The 17,096-nt window shown below is 50.4% G+C and overlaps 1 protein-coding gene across 1 annotated transcript in view; it reads right to left on the bottom strand.

Moving 5' to 3' along the window:
- Positions 1-17,096, bottom strand: part of LOC144102610 (uncharacterized) — a 50,996-nt gene that overhangs the window by 23,782 nt on the left and 10,118 nt on the right. Inside the window, exons 4-5 of the mRNA XM_077635836.1 lie at positions 9,587-9,696; positions 9,264-9,402 (exon numbers count right to left, since the gene is read on the bottom strand). Coding sequence (XP_077491962.1) covers positions 9,264-9,402; positions 9,587-9,696 — 249 coding nt within the window. The remainder of the gene's footprint in view (positions 1-9,263; positions 9,403-9,586; positions 9,697-17,096) is intronic.

Below are 17,096 nucleotides of genomic sequence, written 5' to 3'. Positions count from 1 at the left end.
ATGTGGCGATATCCGTGTGGCAGACCTTGCATATATTTGTCGGGTATGTGCCAGGGTAGAGCCTGTGGTATCGTTCCGGGTAGGGGTACGTGAGCGTCTGCAGTCGTCTGAGGGCCACCGCGTGCGCCCTGTCCAGCTTGTCGCTGGGCGGAGGGAAGGTTCGGCGGGCCAGGCAGAGGGCCTTGGTAATTTCGTTGTAGCTGCTCAAGCAGTCTTTGGTGCTGTGCCATGGACGACGGTCGCCGGCGCAGTTCGCCAGCTCACGCGCCTTGGCGTGTGCCGTCTCGTTCCGGTTGCGATATGTCTTCGATACTTCTCCTATGCGCGCCGGGAACCACTGAATTCTGGTTTGAAAATCTACCTCCCGTTGGACTTGTCGATCGCTGAGGACTCAGGCCGCGCTCTGTGAGATCCATCGTTTGGCGAAGTTAAGGACCGTTTGTCGCGAGTCACAAAGAACCGTGGTGCACGTCGGATCCGTGAGGGCGAGTGCCACCGCCGCTTCCTCCGTTTCTTCTGCGCGCTCGCACGTTACACTTGGCGTTATGCGCGTTTTGCCACTTAAATCGATGACCGCAACCGCGAATCGCGAGCGTTCAGCGTATTCCGCAGCGTCAACGAACCTCGTCCCCGTTTCGTCTCCGTGGCTGTGTAGGAGAGCTCTGGCCCTGGCTGTATTTTGTTGAGTGCATTTAGATTCGGGTATGAGCCTGTAGCAGCCTCCAGGCGACGGCGTCTTCCCTGGAGAGAGATTTATGTGGTGGGATGTACCGTTTCCTGCAGCCCTTGTAGTAGTTTAAGATTGCCGAGTAATCTCTAGGGACAGGTTCGGCTTCCTCGATGTCGCTTGTGGGGGGAGCTCGGTAAAAAGTGTACCCTCGAGCTACCCTGTCGACCGCTTGGTTGCCTTCAACTCCCGCGTGTCCCGGCGTCCATACTATCGTATGTTTTATTGGTTCTTCTTGTTCTGTGCTTTGTTTGGGTCGGTCCCCAGAGCGGATTATGCGGAGCACTCTGTGACCTATTTTGCCTAACATGAAGTTTTGGCATGCCGTTTGAGAGTCAGTTAGCATTGTTAAGGATCGCTTAGTCCGGTAGCCCTCCGCTGCCGCTAGAGCGACGGCCACTTCTTCAGCCTCGACTACAAGGCAGCCCCGTAGCGACGCGCTGATGATTTCCCGCATGTGCGAGTTTATCACAGGCGCTACCGCGTCGGCGTTGTTTTGTCCCGTCCTTCTGGAGTATGTGGCTGCGTCCACATACACCGTTGTTGCCTGGGGGCTAGTGATGTTTGGATCTACTCGGCTCTCGCCTTTCTGCGTTCTTCGTGTAGGTTTGGGTCCATGTTCTTGGGGATGGGGGTCACTCTAATTGTGCCCCGTATGCCGTCTGGGATAGTCGCGGTTCGCTGGATTCCTTGTATTTGTTCGTTGCATCCCAACTTCTGCAGAAGCTCCCTGCCAGACGGAGTCTGATGTAGTCTCTGCAATTGAGCGACGTGTTGTGCCTCTTTCAGTTCTTATGAAGTCCTAGTGCTAAAAGTTTCTCTGTGGATGTGCATTGCGGTAGATGGAGTGCTATTTTGTCTGGTTTGCGTATAATCGAATCAATTTGTCTGATTTCGAATTTGATTGGGTTGAAGTATGGAAGACTGTAGTTGCCTCGGCTGATCACCAGGCTCTTTAACAGCTTTAGCGTGTCTTCTCGCATGCCCGAGCGTTTATGGGAGACGCGCGTGATCATGCGGGAAACTTGTAGGGTGGAAGCTTTGAGTAGAGCAAGTGCATGTCTACACCTTTGGTTTGGTTGTATCCACATACCCATGATTCTTATGAGTGTTTTCTCGTGTATGGGTTTTCCCTCTAGGTAGACGTTGAACCTAAGCTCGTCTCTGGTCGGGACTTTGCGGTTTTGTTTCCCTCTCCAGACTCCGAGAAGGATTTTTCGGTGGAGCATGCTAGCCCTCTCGCTTTTACGTAGTTATCTACGCAGGTCGCGGCCTCCTGTAGTCTTTCTTCCTTTTCTTTTAGTGAGCCCGTATGTGTCCAGATGGTGATGTCGTCGGCATACATGGCATGGTGTATTTCTTCTACTTTCTTCAGTTGTTTTGCAAGGCTGATCATTGCAACGTTAAAAAGCGTAGGTGAGATGACCGAGCCCTGGGGAGTTCCCTTGTTAGGGGTGTGGAACTTCTCCGAGCGGAGTTCTCCCAGCCCTATTGTCGCTGTTCTATCTGAGAGGAAAGCTTTGACGTAACCGAAGACCCTCCTGCCGAAGTTCAGGTCGTCCAGGCCTGTCAGGATGGCTTGGTGGCTTACGTTGTCAAAAGCTCCTTTGATATCCAGTGCCATTATTACGTTCTCTCCATCCCTAGGGACGTTACTTAGAACTACTTCTTTGATTTGTAGAAGTACGTCTTGGGTCGACAGCTTCGCTCTGAATCCGAACATACTATGGGGATAGAGTTCGTGATCCTCCATGTATTAATGTAGCCTTAATGTTACCACTCTGTCGTACAGCTTACCGAAGAATGATGTGAGGGAGATGGCTCTTAGGTTTTCGATTTGTAGCATTTTACCCGGTTTTGGAATCATAACCTCCTCTGCATGCTTCCAATCCTCGGAAATGGTCTCCGCTGCCCAGTGCTTATTGAGGAAATCGGTTAGTTCTGCGACTAGCTCCTCACTGAGGTTGCAGATGAATGCGTTGTTGATTTTGCCCGCACCCGCTGCCGTATTCCTAGTTGTGCTTCGAATTGCTGCATATACTTCTCCTGTGATGGGTCTATCTAGGTTCGAAATTTATTTCCCCCGATAATCTCTTGCATAGGTTCTCGGGTTTGTGTCCCCGAAGCACTTGATGCGTACTTTCTCCAGGTATTCCTCATCGGTTCCTTCGAACTGGTGGTTTAATCGGTATATTGCTTTATTGTTTTTTGCTTTGGTTTTGGTCGTATCAATGAGCGCTTTCAGGATATGCCATGTCCTAGCTGTGCTGAGTTCCGTTGAGTTCCGTTGAGGTTTTAGGCATGTGGCTACAGAGCAACGGCAAAAGCAACCACACGATAAACCTCCTTAAAAAATCAACGGAACAAGTTGGCCGCATGATAACCAGAGTATCATTCAGAAGATACGGCATGAAGGAGTGCGACATGCTGAAACTAGTGAACAGCCTAGTCATCAGCAGAATAATCTACTCACTACCATACCACAACATGCTCAAAAGCGAGGAAAATCAGACGGAGGTTCTAATCAAAGCAGCCTACAAAACGCTCTGAACTTACCAAGAAACCCGTCAAACGACAAGCTGGCAGAACTGGGGCTGCACAACACTTTTGATGAGCTTAGTAAGGCACAATTCATGTCGCAAATACAAAGGCTAAGGAACTCGACAACAGGAAGGGCCCTTTTAAGAAGGCTGAACTATAAAGAAGCCTTGGACATCGAGGACAGGTCGGAAAACATCCCAGATGAAATACGTCGAACCTTCCATGTTAGTCCCATACCCAGGAATATGGATCCAAACCTCCACGCAGCAAGAAGACAGGCAAGGGCTAAATATGTAGAAACGAATATAGCCACACAAGATCGAGTAGTGTACACTGACGCTACACTGTATCCATGGAATCGCAGCCAAAGCATCAAGAAAACAGTTTCGGTTGTAACAACGAAGGAAGGTGACCTCATCAGCGGTGCATCCACGAGAGATGGAACGATAGCTGAGGCAGAGGAGATAGCCGTAGCCCTAGCGGCAGCCGAGGGCTATCGCACCAACAAATCTCTCACAATCTTAACTGACTCCCAGGAAGCGTGCAGACGCTACATGGCAGGAAGAATCAATAAGAAAGCACTAAAAGATACTCTTGAAAACGAAGCGAACCAATGAAAATATCCAACATAGGATCTACTGGGTACCAGGACACGCCGGAATCAAAGGAAATCTGAAGGCAGACAAGCTAGCTCGCGAGCTCACTACCCGAGCTGGCGCGTCAAATGCCTCGGACGGCCCGGGGATGACGGTGGAGCTCACGTACGCAGCTATCCTCAACCTCATTAAAGGCAGAAGGCGCAAATACCCCCAGCCACACCCTCAGCTAACACAATACCAGGCGACATGCTGGAGAAGACTCCAAACAGGGACCTTCTACAACCTTCATGTCCTACATAAGATGTATCCAGAGCAGTATAGGGATACATGTCCGTGGTGCGGGGCAACCCCCACGTTATATCATATCACATGGGAATGTACACACAATAAAGCGTTCCGAAATAATAAAGACCCAAATGCGGAGCAGTGGGAGGACCGGCTAACCAGCAGCCAGCTTAAGGTCCAAAGGGACCTAGTGAGCCACGCATGCCGGATGGCCAGGGACAGTGGTGCCTTGGTCTAGGGGCGCCAACCACGCTCAGCCTGGAAGACATCGGCAGACTCCGGGCACGCAACCAAACCTCTCAATTGGAACAATAAAGTTTACTCTCTCTCTCCGTTGAGGGAGTCAGTGAATTGCTGCCAGTTCGTTTCCGCCAACTGTACTGCGTACTCCTCTGCTTTCGTTGTAATTTCTGCTATTTTAAGTTTGAGCATCCTTTTGTGTTTTTGTTTCTTCCACCTCTTGATTAGACCACGTCTGGCTTCCCATAGCCACATAATACACAGACAAATGCCCATGGTGCCATGAAACACCCACGCTCTATCACATAACTTGGGCCTGCCAGAAAAAAGAGGTAGCAACAAAAAAAAAACGAATCCGAGTGCGGAGCAATGGGAAGGAATGCTCTCCAGCGACCGTCAGTACGTCCAACTTGGGTTGATCCGGCGAGCACAGTCGGAAACAGCATCCAGCGGAGCCCTGGACTAGGAGCAGACGACCATTGTTAAGACGGACGACACACCTGACTCCGCCAAATTGCTCACCTACTCTCTAGAGCTCAATAAACGTTTTCCTTCCTTCCTTCTGGCCCTGGCTACTCTTCTTTCCCGGTTGTGTTCCGGGTTAACGTTTCGTGGAATCGGATCCACTTTTATTCTTTGTTTGATCGCGTCTGGAACGGCTACTTTCTGGCCTTGCTGTGAGTGGTAACGAATGCCGAGACTTTCCATGATCTGGCGTCCTGCTCTCGTGCCCGGTAATCTTTCTAGTCGTGAAGTGCGCTCTGCCTCGGCTCTTTCGCTAAGCGTGTTGTGAAGCCCGAGCTGGAGCAAGCGGTGCGTGCTGGTGGACTCGGGTAGACCCAGTGCTATCTTGTACACCCTGCGGATGAGGATGTTGACCTTGGCTTCTTCGCCCTTGAACCAGTTGCGGAATGCCGCGACGTACGCAATATGACTCATGACGAAAGAGTGTATGAGTCGTGTGAGACTCGCCTTCCTCATTCCGTTTCTTCTGCTAGTGACCCTCTTGAAGAATCGCATGGCGTTAGTCGTCTTGTGCTTTAATTTAGTGATCGTTTCGCCGTTGACGCCGCTGGCCTCGATTATCATGCCGAGGATCCTAATTCTGTGCACTATTGGGATGGTTGGTTCGTTGCTTGTGCGTAGTTTGATCTCTTCGTATTCTCGTCTAGTCGTTGCCGCATTCCAACCACCTCCGGATGGTCTGCCCCTCTGCGTAGGGCGGTTGAGTAGGAGTTCCGACTTTTCATCGTAATCCCGTACCCACAAGGTATTCCTCTATTGTCTCGATTGCTAGCTGCAGTGCCGTTTTAATGTGACCGTCGCTGCCTTCGTGCACCCAGCGGGTTATGTGGTCGGCGTGTATGGTGTGCCGGACGTCTTCGAGTTTTTGTAGCTTTTCTGATAGCCCGAATACGACTAGGTTGAAGTGCGTGGGCGAGATGACGGAGCCCTGCAGTGTGCCGGTGCTTCCCAGTGTTTGCTCTTCTAGCTGGAGGCCCCCTGCCACTTAAACAGCTCACCTGTCTGTCAGAAAATCTTTTACGTAGTTGCACGTGCGTACACCTAAGTTTTGCCGCCATATCTGGTGTAAGATCGCCGAGTGCGAGATTCTGTCGAATGCGCTTTCAAGGTCTAGGCCGACTTTGAAATTGGTGAAAGTAACGAAACTTGTGAAAGTGAAAGTAGCGGAGGTCTCCCGAATAATTTGGACCACCTGGAGATCTTTAATGTGCACTGACATCGCACAGCACACGGGCGCATTTGCCTTTCGCCTCCATCGAAACGCGGCCGCCGCGGTCGGCTTCGAACCCGGGTGCTCCGGATCAGTAGCCGAGCGCCCTAAACACTGAGCCACCGCGGCAGGTGCCGCTGACATGCTCTCGGTGACGGTGGAATACTTTCCTTTTTAGCACATTCGTGCACTGAGGACCTAGGTTAGTTTCCTGGAAACACAATTCAAGAGAGGAGAATAAATCAAGGATGTCTTTGGTATCGCTGAACTTATTTAAAAGTCCGCTTGGTTAAAATGTGTTATACCTACAAACTTATTATATCTATGTGGGCAATGATACTAGGCTAGTTTTGGCGCCATGATTCGGGACTTGTATCTTCCTGGATGATCGAGGGAGTTCGCCGTTGCTAGACATCGATGGCATAAAGCTACGGTGGACCGTGTGTATTACTTCTTAAGTGCTGGACTATCGTGCAGAATGCGCATAGACCTTTGTGTCAGACCTGAGCGCTTGGGCAGTGGCTTTGAGGCCCGCAGACATAAGGGGCAGCGTAGCCTCCTTCGGAACTGGTGGAGTAGCGTTAGGTACTTCCACCAGGGGCGAGTGTGGGACTACCGGAGCCTCACTGCGTGTGTTCTGGGCAGGTGCCGAAGGCCGGTGTGATCCATCGCCTCGTAGCACCACACGTGCGAAGCTTGTGTGCAGAGTGACAATTTGTTTGCTATTTGTATGCGTGATCTTGCCTATTTAAATGATATGTTTTCGAACGTTATCAATGTAATTCGCTTTTTGTGTGTATATCAAGATGGACAATACTTGGAGTGGCCAGGTTACTCCCCTACACAGCGCACCTGGACTCAGTTTCGCAGTTTTCAGCGCTATGTCTCTTTAAATCGCAATTCAAGGCAGGTATAGTGGCCGCGGCAGCTCTGGGAGCCACGGGCAAATCTTTGGCACTTGAAAAAAGTGAAGGGTTTCAGACGTACAGGGGCAACGGAAAGAAACGCGAACAGCGCGGAGCCTTTGCACTCCGCTGTTGGCATTTATTTTGATCACGCTGTTACTTCGGTGGTAAAAAAAGGACTCTAGAGCCACCCGTGATGTATTCTAGGACGAATCTAGCGTCTTTTGCTCACCACTAAGGTAAAAGCACCAGTAAAAAAAATTCCAACAGAGGAACGCTTAGGCGCCGTGCTGTTCACGTTTCTTTCTATGAAGATAGTATGTGCGCACTGAAATCTTCGTGTACCCCACTTAAGTAGAGTCAGAGACTGTGCAACAAGTGGAATTCCGAACAAGGTGCTTCTTTGGAATTTCTTTATCTTACCTTACTTTGAGCCGCGGTGACTAAGTGGTTAGGGCGCTCGGCTACTAATCCGGAGTTCCCGGGTTCGAACCCGACCGTGGCGGCTGCATTTTTATGGAGGCAAAACGCTAAGGCGCCCGTGTGCTGTGCGATGTCAGTGCACGTTAAACATCTCCAGGTGGTCGAAATTATTCCGGAGCCCTCCACTCCGGCACCTCTTTCTTTCTTCTTTCACTCCCTCCTTTATTCCTTCCCTTACGGAGCGGTTCAGGTGTCCAACGATATATGCGACAGATACTGCGCCATTTCCTTTCCCCAAAAAACCAATTATTATTATTATTATTATTATTATTATTAATATTACTATTTTGATTCTTTTGACTTTTGTGACACTGATCGGCGAGCCCATGCGGCATTTATTCCTCGGTGAGACCCACAAAATGAATTCCTGAAATCAAACCTCAGGCTGTATTTAGCGAGCTGTGAGGTGCGACAGACACTAATGTCCCCTAATAAGAGAATGTTGCGAAATTTAGGTACTTTCACTTTGTAACGGACCTCTAGCACAAAGTCAGCGCTAGCCAGTTTTGTCACTTTGTAACCGGGGCCCAAGGCTTCTTGAGGAGGAGGGGGAGGAGGAGGGGGAGGAGGAAAGGCAGAGAAGTTAACCAGACGAATAGCCGGTTTGCTACCCTAAAAGAACGGAAAACTGGGCGAGTTGTTAGGGAATCATGTTTAACTGCGCAAAGAAACGAAGACAGAGAAGAAGAAGGCACGACACGAGCACGACACGAGCGCTCGTGTCATTCCTTCTTCTCTGTCTTCGTTTCTTTGCGCAGTTAAACATGATTTGCTACCCTGCACGGAGGGAAAGGGGTGAGGGGAGTAAAAGATGAAGGAGAAAAGAGTTGCAGGAAATTAAAGTCACTATGTAAAGTCACAGCATTCAGTAAAGTCACATCCTGTTGTGCAGGCCAGAAGTGCTCAAATAGATTTAGCAACTACGAATGGGGATAATTTCTTTGCTCGTTTTTTTGGCTCTACTTTAGACCACTTAGTATTTCGCAATGACTACTTCTGTTTTTGCATGAACTGATGGATTAAATCGGTCCACCCTCTGTGGAATGGGCGATCACTGAATGAAACAGCTTGATACATAGAATTTGTTCCTTTTCTGCTACGGTGCCAGCCGCACAAAATGGAGCCCAAAGACTGGGCGGGACAGGAACTTGAGAGCCCTGCACACGCCAGATGTACGCCCTAACTGAAACTCAAAGTTGCGTAACACAGGACAGTTATCCATACAAGGTTAAACATAGCTGAGAGAAGAAAAAAGGGGCCGAGAAAAGAGGGAGAGCAGGAAAAGGGACTGCCGATTACACCCGGTCGGGTCAGTCCGCAGGAGCCGTCTACAACGAACATGCTGGGTGAGAGATCGGTAGATTAGGAACCGCATGTGCAAAGGTAGGGACTCCAATATCTGATAAAAGAAAACTTACTGCAGTCTGGTTTTGCAGTGAGTGCAAATGCTGCTCATAGGATTTATGCGCCTATATGTTTCTTCTCTGTGACGTCATATGTGATCTTATTTACGAAGCAGTGTTAAGTGATGTTTGAAATTTTCTCGTAGAGTTACGCCTTAACATTTCAGGCGTCTACGCTAATGAACAAATTTCCCGAAGGAGTGTTTCACAAAGTGGTGTTTATGCCTCACATTTTGTTATGGCCACGTTCATTCACATGCGACGTTGAAGTACGGGGCCTCGCAGTACACAAGAATTATGCCTAGTCGAGGATATGCAGCCAAAACCAAGGCATGAAGTCCTCACCAAAGTGTGTGCGTACGGAAGCTGGAAGCCGGGCGGCAGTTTCGATATTGTCGGTGGCATGATTCTGCAGTTCCGCATTTCGTTGTCTGGGTAGGAAATATGCCCGATCGCTACGAAGACGTCTGGCATGAATGTATGCCTGCGGAAGACAAAAACCAAAGCAGTCTAAAGCGTCTGGCAACTTCGTTCTGGCCTCCTTATCACACACAATGCTCTGATGTAATGTCGATCACCCGTTAAAGTGTTGTCACGTGTAGAAGATTTGAACCGCGCTAAGACAGGGAAACTTTCCGTTTTCATGACGTGCAGCGCAGGACACTCACAGCATAAGGTCTCCGTAGAAGCGGAAATACGACGGGTAGTTCGGCGCCACACCTAGCCACGTAAAAACATCCCTAGCTCTGTCCTTGAGTTTCAGGTAGATGTCCATCTTCTGCAGGAAAAAGAGAACAAAGACAAATTTGGCATGAAATTTGGCAAGAACCTGTCTCTTCGAAGCACCTGAAACCTGTGCCATCGCTTAGAAGTAGGTAGCAGCCAAAAATAAACGAGCCGTAAGAATAGCAGCAGGCTGTTATACCGAGTTTACGCCGTATAGTGTATCTTGGACATCCTTATCTGAGGCAACCTATACTAAGCAAATGTCGCTTCGAAGGACAGCTGCGGGGTTGTGTTGAACATCATATCTTGACTGCATTACTGTCATTACGCCGCTTGTCTTCGTTACCTAAATACGTATCCCAGCGAGGCCGTTCGACTCCAGAGAGGACGCGGGGGAGGATCAAACTCTTGATGAGTTCCCGAAAAAACGAAAAAGTGAACTTCGGGTCGACTCTAGGAGATTAAAAGACGTCGCATCGCGAATACCTCAGTGGCTCGCGCAAGAGCCCGGGTTGAAAAGCCAGGTCCGAGATAAGCAGTGCCGCCACCCATTGCTCAAAAGAACTAAGCTGCACCTCTCGGTATGGGATATGAGCGGGTCAAGCCCAGGGTATGCAAGCTATATCGGCACGTTGACCGCACAGGGCGCAGACAGGGCTATAACGGCCGGGAACCATGGCGGCATACTGGACCGGCGTAGGAAGGGGCAGCGATTAAGCCTGTCAACTGCATATAAAGAAATTATTATGCGATTCTTGGTGGATCGTTTGAATGCGTTACCTACCAAACGTCCGTTATATCCGAGGATGACATATTACAGTTTGCTATACGCGATATGGTACGCATATGTTCATTATATTGTTACGTAGTGGTGACTGCAGTCCGGCGAGCAGGAAGAAAGCGACAACGGCTTCTAAACGAAACTATTTATTTCGGCTTACTTGTGCCCGCAAAGAACTCAGTGACTTAGCGGAGGCGTAGCATAAAGCTCGACAGTCGTCGAACAGAATTCCCGCGGCTCTCGACCATGCTCACTTTAAAGCTGATAGCGAGTTTCCCAGATACGGCGCGCAAAGTTACCACGGCACTCTGGAACGATGTAAAAATCGCCTCTGCTTGGACACGAGAAATTATCATAAAACTGGTCGCGTTCTGCATCACGAACAAAGCGATAAACCCGCGTGCAGGGTGCTTTAAAGAATGAACAAACGAACAATGCAAAGATTCGCAGCGTTACTCCCTCTCAAAGAAGCATGGACTGCATGCTTTAAAACAAATAAAGCACACTGTGCACAGTAAACATCCAGCATAGAAACAGAGCGCCCTTTAGCGTGCATAATAGGGGTTTAGACGGACTACATGGACGATTTGTGGTCGCAAGCCGCGCAGCTGGGATGCAGTCATTTCGTCAGAGACTTCATAGTCCAGTTCACCTAGCCGACGAGTAACCTCCTTTGGGCCGAAATAGAGGCGCAAACGCTTTTAACTCAATCCGCGCCGGCCAATGGGCGCCCAAACCCACACTCGATCTCCGGGCTTGTATTCTGCGTTGAATCTTCGTAGGTAGTAGCGTCTGGCGTCGGTCCCTTGCTGATCTTTGATCCGCAATCGGGCAGGTCCTCGGCCTTCTTCATCGCGCTGAAGGCAGGTGGCGACGTCGACGTTATCTTCTTCGGTAATGTTAGGCAGCATGGCGTCTAGCGTGGTCGCAGCCTCCCTGCCATGGACGAGCATAAAGGGCGTCATCTGGGCGGTATCTTGCACTGCGGTGCTCTAGCCGAAGACGACGTAAGGTAGGTTACCGTCCCAGGTCTTATGTTCGGCATAGATTAGCATGGCGAGCATGTCGTCGATGGCATTTTTTCAGGCGCTTCGTTAGTCCCTTGGCATGTAGTTGTCCTCCGGTGTCTTGTTTGGCTGTAGCGCAGGATGGCTTGCATCAGTTCCACCGTGAACGCTGTTTCTGTGTTCTTTATGAGCACATCGGGGGCACTCTGTCGCGTAACAATGCACATCACGAAAAATTTGGCTACTTCTGTTTCGTTCGGTAGGATTTTGCCTCGCCGTAGCGGGTGAGGTAGTCGGTCGCTATGATCATCAACTTATTTCCGGGTGTTGGCTTCGGGAAAGGGCCAAGCAGGTTCGTGCCAATCTGTTGGATGGGCCTTGAGGGTGGTTCAGTAGAGTTCAGAAATCCTGCTGGTCGGGTAAGGGGGTCTTTCGTCGCTAACCATCTCGGCAAGTTTTCACATAATGTGCGAAGGCAGCAGACAGTCGGAACCAATAATACCTGCCTTGAATGCGGCGGAGGGTGAGAGAAAACCCGGGACGTCTAGATGTCGGCTCGTTGCGTGAAGCCTGAAGAACAACTTCTTAGCGCAGAATGACAGGCACAACAAGGAGGTAGGCTGTTTTGTTCCCTGGGAAGGACATCATTCGTGAGGACATCATTCTGTACACAGAACGAAGACAAACGTTGCTTGAACGAGGTGGGTGGTGAAGAAACCTTGCCTTCCAAGTACTCGATGAAGTGTTTTAGGAGGGGGTCCGAGTTCGCTGCTGTGCAAAAGAGCTGGAGCTGATGGGTCTCAGGAAGGTGTCCTCATTGTCGTCCGGCGGTGGTGCATCTACAGGGGCTCGTAACAGGCAGTCGGCGTCAGAGTGCTTGCGTCCGGACTTGTAAACGACGCAGGCTCAGACGCAGGCTCCATCGAACGAGGCGGCCGGAGGGGTCTTTCAAACTGGAAAGCCAGCAGAGTGCGTGGTGATTGCTGACCACCTGGAACGCAGGTCGTCAGTACAGGTAAGCGGAATTCGGACATAGCCTAGATGGTCGCAAGGCACTCCTTGATAGTGGTTGAATACTTAGCCCTGGCCTTACACAGGGAACGGCTACCGTATATAATGACTTTTTCTACTTCATCGATTTCCTGAATGAGGAGGGCACCTAGGCCGACGCTGCTCGCGTCGGTATGAATTTCAGTCTCGGCGTTTTTATTAAAGTGCGCGAGGATCGGTGGGAACTGTAAACGACTGAATTACCTTGAAGGCTTCTGCTTGAGGCGATTCTCATATAAATGGCACGTCTGCCTTTGTTTGTCGCGTCAGAGGCTCGGCGACGAGCGAAGAGTTCTTTACAAGTCGTCGGTAGACGCGCACATTCCGAAGAATCTGAGTAGAGCTTTCTTATTGGCCGGCGGTGGAAGCAATGCGATAGCTTCTGTTTTCTGCGGATCTGTGCGTGCTTCCTCCTTGCTAAAGATGTGGCCTCGAAACAGCAGCTCCTCATAGGCAAAGCAGCAGTTCTCTGCTTTCAAGGTTAGGCCAGAAGACTTTATTGCGTCTAGTACTGTTCGAAACGTCTTCAGGTGCTCTTCAAGTTCGAGGCGAAGACAACGATGTTATCTAAATATACCAGACATATTTTTCACTTCAGGCCTGCCAGCATTGCATAAATCACTCCGTCAAACGTCCCTCGTGTGGAACAGGGACCAAGTGGCATCACCCTGAATTCGAAGAGGCCATCTGGAGTGAAGAATGCGGTATTCAGCGGTTTCTTTCACCTACCTCAGTTTTCCAGTAGCCGCTTTTGACGTCTACAGATGAGAAATACTTGACGTTGCAGTGCCGGTTCATTGTGTCGTCGATGGGGGGTAGGGGGTAGACATCCTTCTTTGTTATTTTCAAGCAGTGGTAACCGACGCAAAACTGATGCCGATTCCTTTCTCTAGAAACAACTGCGTGTTCCCCTTGGTGAGTTCCATATTCTTCACATCCGTGGCACTTACGGGGACCACGATGCTTGACCGGGGTGGGAGGCTCACTTGTTCATCCAGGGCACTAAGGGAAACATGCTGTTCGATGGTTGTGATGGAGGGTATGGCCTCATCCGCTAAAACCGTGATCGGCTTGGATCGCAAGTACATGATCGCCTGGGGCTCATTAAGGAAATCCATGTACAAGATCATTTCGCGGAAAGATTGCTGTAGCCCAACGAATGTCGGAGGATAGTTACGCCCTTTGAAGGTCACTCGAACTGTGCATCGTCCAGATGGCGTAATGAGGTGGCCTCCTGAGGTGCCGATTTGTGGGCCGTCCCAAGCGTTTTTAACCTCCCTCTGCTGTTCGGTGAATGTTCCGTTCATGACCGAATAATGAGCTGCTGTTTCGACTAGTGCAGTAACTGTGCGCCCATCGATTGTCGGATGTCCTAGGTCTTGCGTGGCACGTTGTCATCGCCGTCTGGTCCCAACTTCCTAACGTATGTGAATCAAGGGTAGGTCGTGTCGGCGCTTTTCTGAGTAGCGGTCTGATTAAGTCGGATAGCGCCGTGGTTGAGCTCCTGTTTGTATGCGGCATCGGCGTAGTGAGCACAGCGTCTTCATACGGCGTGGTCGCTGGAGGAACTTCATTGTTTCCTCTGCAAGCAACCTGACCTCACAGTTTGTTTAGTTTCCCCTACAGGGGCTAGGGGCCTTCCTCGGTCAGCCCCGGCGGAGCTACGGCCCGGTGATGCAAAACTTGTGGCGGACGGCGTCGGGGAGCGGGACAGGCTCATTTACGACACGTACTCTCGTCTGTGCCGGCAGTCGTGGTTTTCCAATGGTCGCTGGCTGGGAAGCGGTCGTGCGGCATGGACGACGAAACCCCGCAGGTCGATGCATCTGTATGGGCAGTGGCGAAGCATGTGCCCGGCATAGCTACGATGGAAGCCCAGCGGGCGGTTGTCGGGAGTCCTCCACTCCTCGCATTCTCTATAGCCATTGCGTCGCTCATAAGGTGGGTGTGCGGGAGCTAGGGGCCGTCGTTTCTGTACAGCTGGTTCTCGTCGAAGAGGGCCTGAGAGGTTTCGTCGGGGCGAAGGGCTGCGACATTGGTGTCGGCGGTGAATGGGGGCCAAGCACATGCTCTACTTCTTCATCGAGGATGTCCGTGAGCGACGCCACCTGAGTCTGCTACGTTGCGGATGGCGCAGTCGGTAAAATTCTTCCCGAACAATTTCGCTTATTAGATCTCGCAGGTTATCTCCGCTTGTAGGGGTATCATATGAGGGGCTTGCTTTCAGCACTTGAAGTGGTTGGTTGTACTGGCGGGACCGGGCGTCAAGGTCTTTCCGACGGCAGAAGCTCCGACCACGAACCCAGCGATGGTTTTGGAGGATACCGGATCAGGCCGCCGAAGAGTTGCTCCTTTATGGGACCCATGAGTTAGGTGGGCTTATTTTCTTCAGTCATGTTAGTGTTGGCGCGACTGAAAAGGCATTTCATTTCTTCCGCATACGCAGTCATGGCGACGTCTGGGCGTTGAATTCGTGGCTGCAGCAGAACCGCCGCTTTTTTTTTCCGCACGAAGCTAGTGAGCGTTTTCAGTAGCTGCCTCTTGAAGGTCACCAGGTCGTGAGGGAAGATTCGTGGCTTTCAAACCCCGTTCTGGCAGGGCCATTCACTGCAAAGTAGTCTTACGAAGCTTAGCACTCTAGTTCCAGGTGTTGAGCGCGGCCACACGGTCGTGTACGTCCTGTCAGCCTTCTGAATATTCGTGCGGTTCGACCTCAATGGAACGTCAGTGGCTCACGTGGCTGGCGAAGAAGGACAGGCGTTCATTGTGCAGCAGGGTCCATCGTGAGTGGCAGAGCATGATGCAGGTCAGCACCTCCACCACATGTCACGTAGTGGTAACTGCAGTCCGGCGGTGAGGAAGTCAGCGAAAATGGCTTCCAAACGAAACTCTATTGGGGTTTACTTGCACCCGCAGAGGACATAATGCCTCGGCTGCGGCCTAGTAACAAGCGTGCTCGCCGGTCGTCGAAAGGAATGCCCGCCGCTCTCGGTCATGCTTAATTTAAAGATCATAGCGAACTGTCGAGATACGAGGGGGGATCAGAGTAAAAAAATTAGCGGCCCCCACTCCCATCCTAATACCCATAACCCGTTTCACCCATTCTTTCCTCCGCTACGTCCCTGGGGAGATCAGGGAAGTCTCCCCAGGCCCGCTTCCTCGCTCCCGACAACCGCCCGCCGTGCTTTCATTGTGGCTATGCCGGGTACATACTTCGCACTGCCCATACAGACGCATCGACCTGCGGGGTTTCCTCATCCCCTCCAGCGGCTCTCGGTCGCCATGTAGCTTTTACCCCGTTTTTCCCCACCTACGCGTGGTAAAATTATATCATTGCCTTCATTTATCTTCAGGTTGGATTAAGCAGGTTGTACATTAGTGGTGCAGGCAGGAGCTTATTATTTTTCAATTTTTTTAGGTTGCCCCAACCTAACGAACGTGGAGACAACGCGTGCAAAGTTGCAACATTGTAGAACAACGTAGAATCGTCTCCCCTGGACGCGATCAATCGAGGTAGATCTGGTCGCGTCGTGCATTACGAACAAAGCGATGAAGCCGCGTGCTGTCAGCTTTGAAGAATCAGCAGTAGAATGATTCGTTGCAATATAAGAGGCCAGCACATAATGGTTCATAATATCTCAGGTTAACACATGAAAACTCATTATGTTCGAGATGCCATACTTAGGTCGGACATGTCCGAGAGAGAGCCAAGGATTTTTTAAATCGGATCCGCCCAGCACATAACACTCCTCGTAACACAAACAAAAATCGTCGTCCGACAACCAGGCCTCATCGATAGCTCGGATGAAACTGCAGAAGAATTCCTTGGGGTCGTGGGGACGGGGACCAGCTGGGCACGAAGCCTCATATCAAATCCAGTCAGCGCGCACGCAGGGGGTCATGCGCCACCGACTGGTCCACTAGAGCCCCATAAAAATGGGGGGTCAACATAGTAAAATACTTTATATCCGATGTAGCATACTAAGGTCCATTGTATGGAGGCCTACGCATGAAAGGGTCTTATATCAGACGTGGCATACGTAGGCTCGTTATATTAGGGGTAACACGGGAAAGTTCTTTATATCTGAGATTAACACATCAAAATTCTATTATATCCGATATGGTATACTAAGGTTCCGTATACGCGAGCTTAACACACTAAAGCTCGTTATATCGAAGATGGTATATTAGGGACCTTTGTATAAGAGTAGTGTACTAAGATCGTATATGTAATATACGAAGTTCGTATCCTGGTGGACAGGTTGTCATCGGCCCACCGTGGCAGGTTGCCACATGTCACTGGCTAATGGCAAATGGCGCTTGGCATTTCCGCTTAAAGGGACATTTCTAATGTTACCGCATCAATAATGAGTATGGAGAAGATCATTATAGTCAATCTTTCGTTAGTATTTTTCTCTCTGTAAACCCCCAGAGTTGCGCTTTCAGCGCAAAAAAATGAAGGTCTTCGGTCCTCGACGACACGAAACCAGTGCGGCATTGTTGTATTCGCAATGGTAACGCTGGGCGGTCTCTAGACGTCATGTTTCTCACGCTTCGCCACAAAGTCACGCGACCTACGTGGCCGTCCTGGCCCATATTTTGCGCATGTATGCA

Source organism: Amblyomma americanum, chromosome 8 (genome assembly GCF_052857255.1).
Source record: "Amblyomma americanum isolate KBUSLIRL-KWMA chromosome 8, ASM5285725v1, whole genome shotgun sequence".
NCBI classification, from domain to species: domain Eukaryota; kingdom Metazoa; phylum Arthropoda; class Arachnida; order Ixodida; family Ixodidae; genus Amblyomma; species Amblyomma americanum.
The sequence above is the reverse complement of the archived record's forward strand: the minus strand, read 5'-3'. Positions and strand labels throughout refer to the sequence as shown.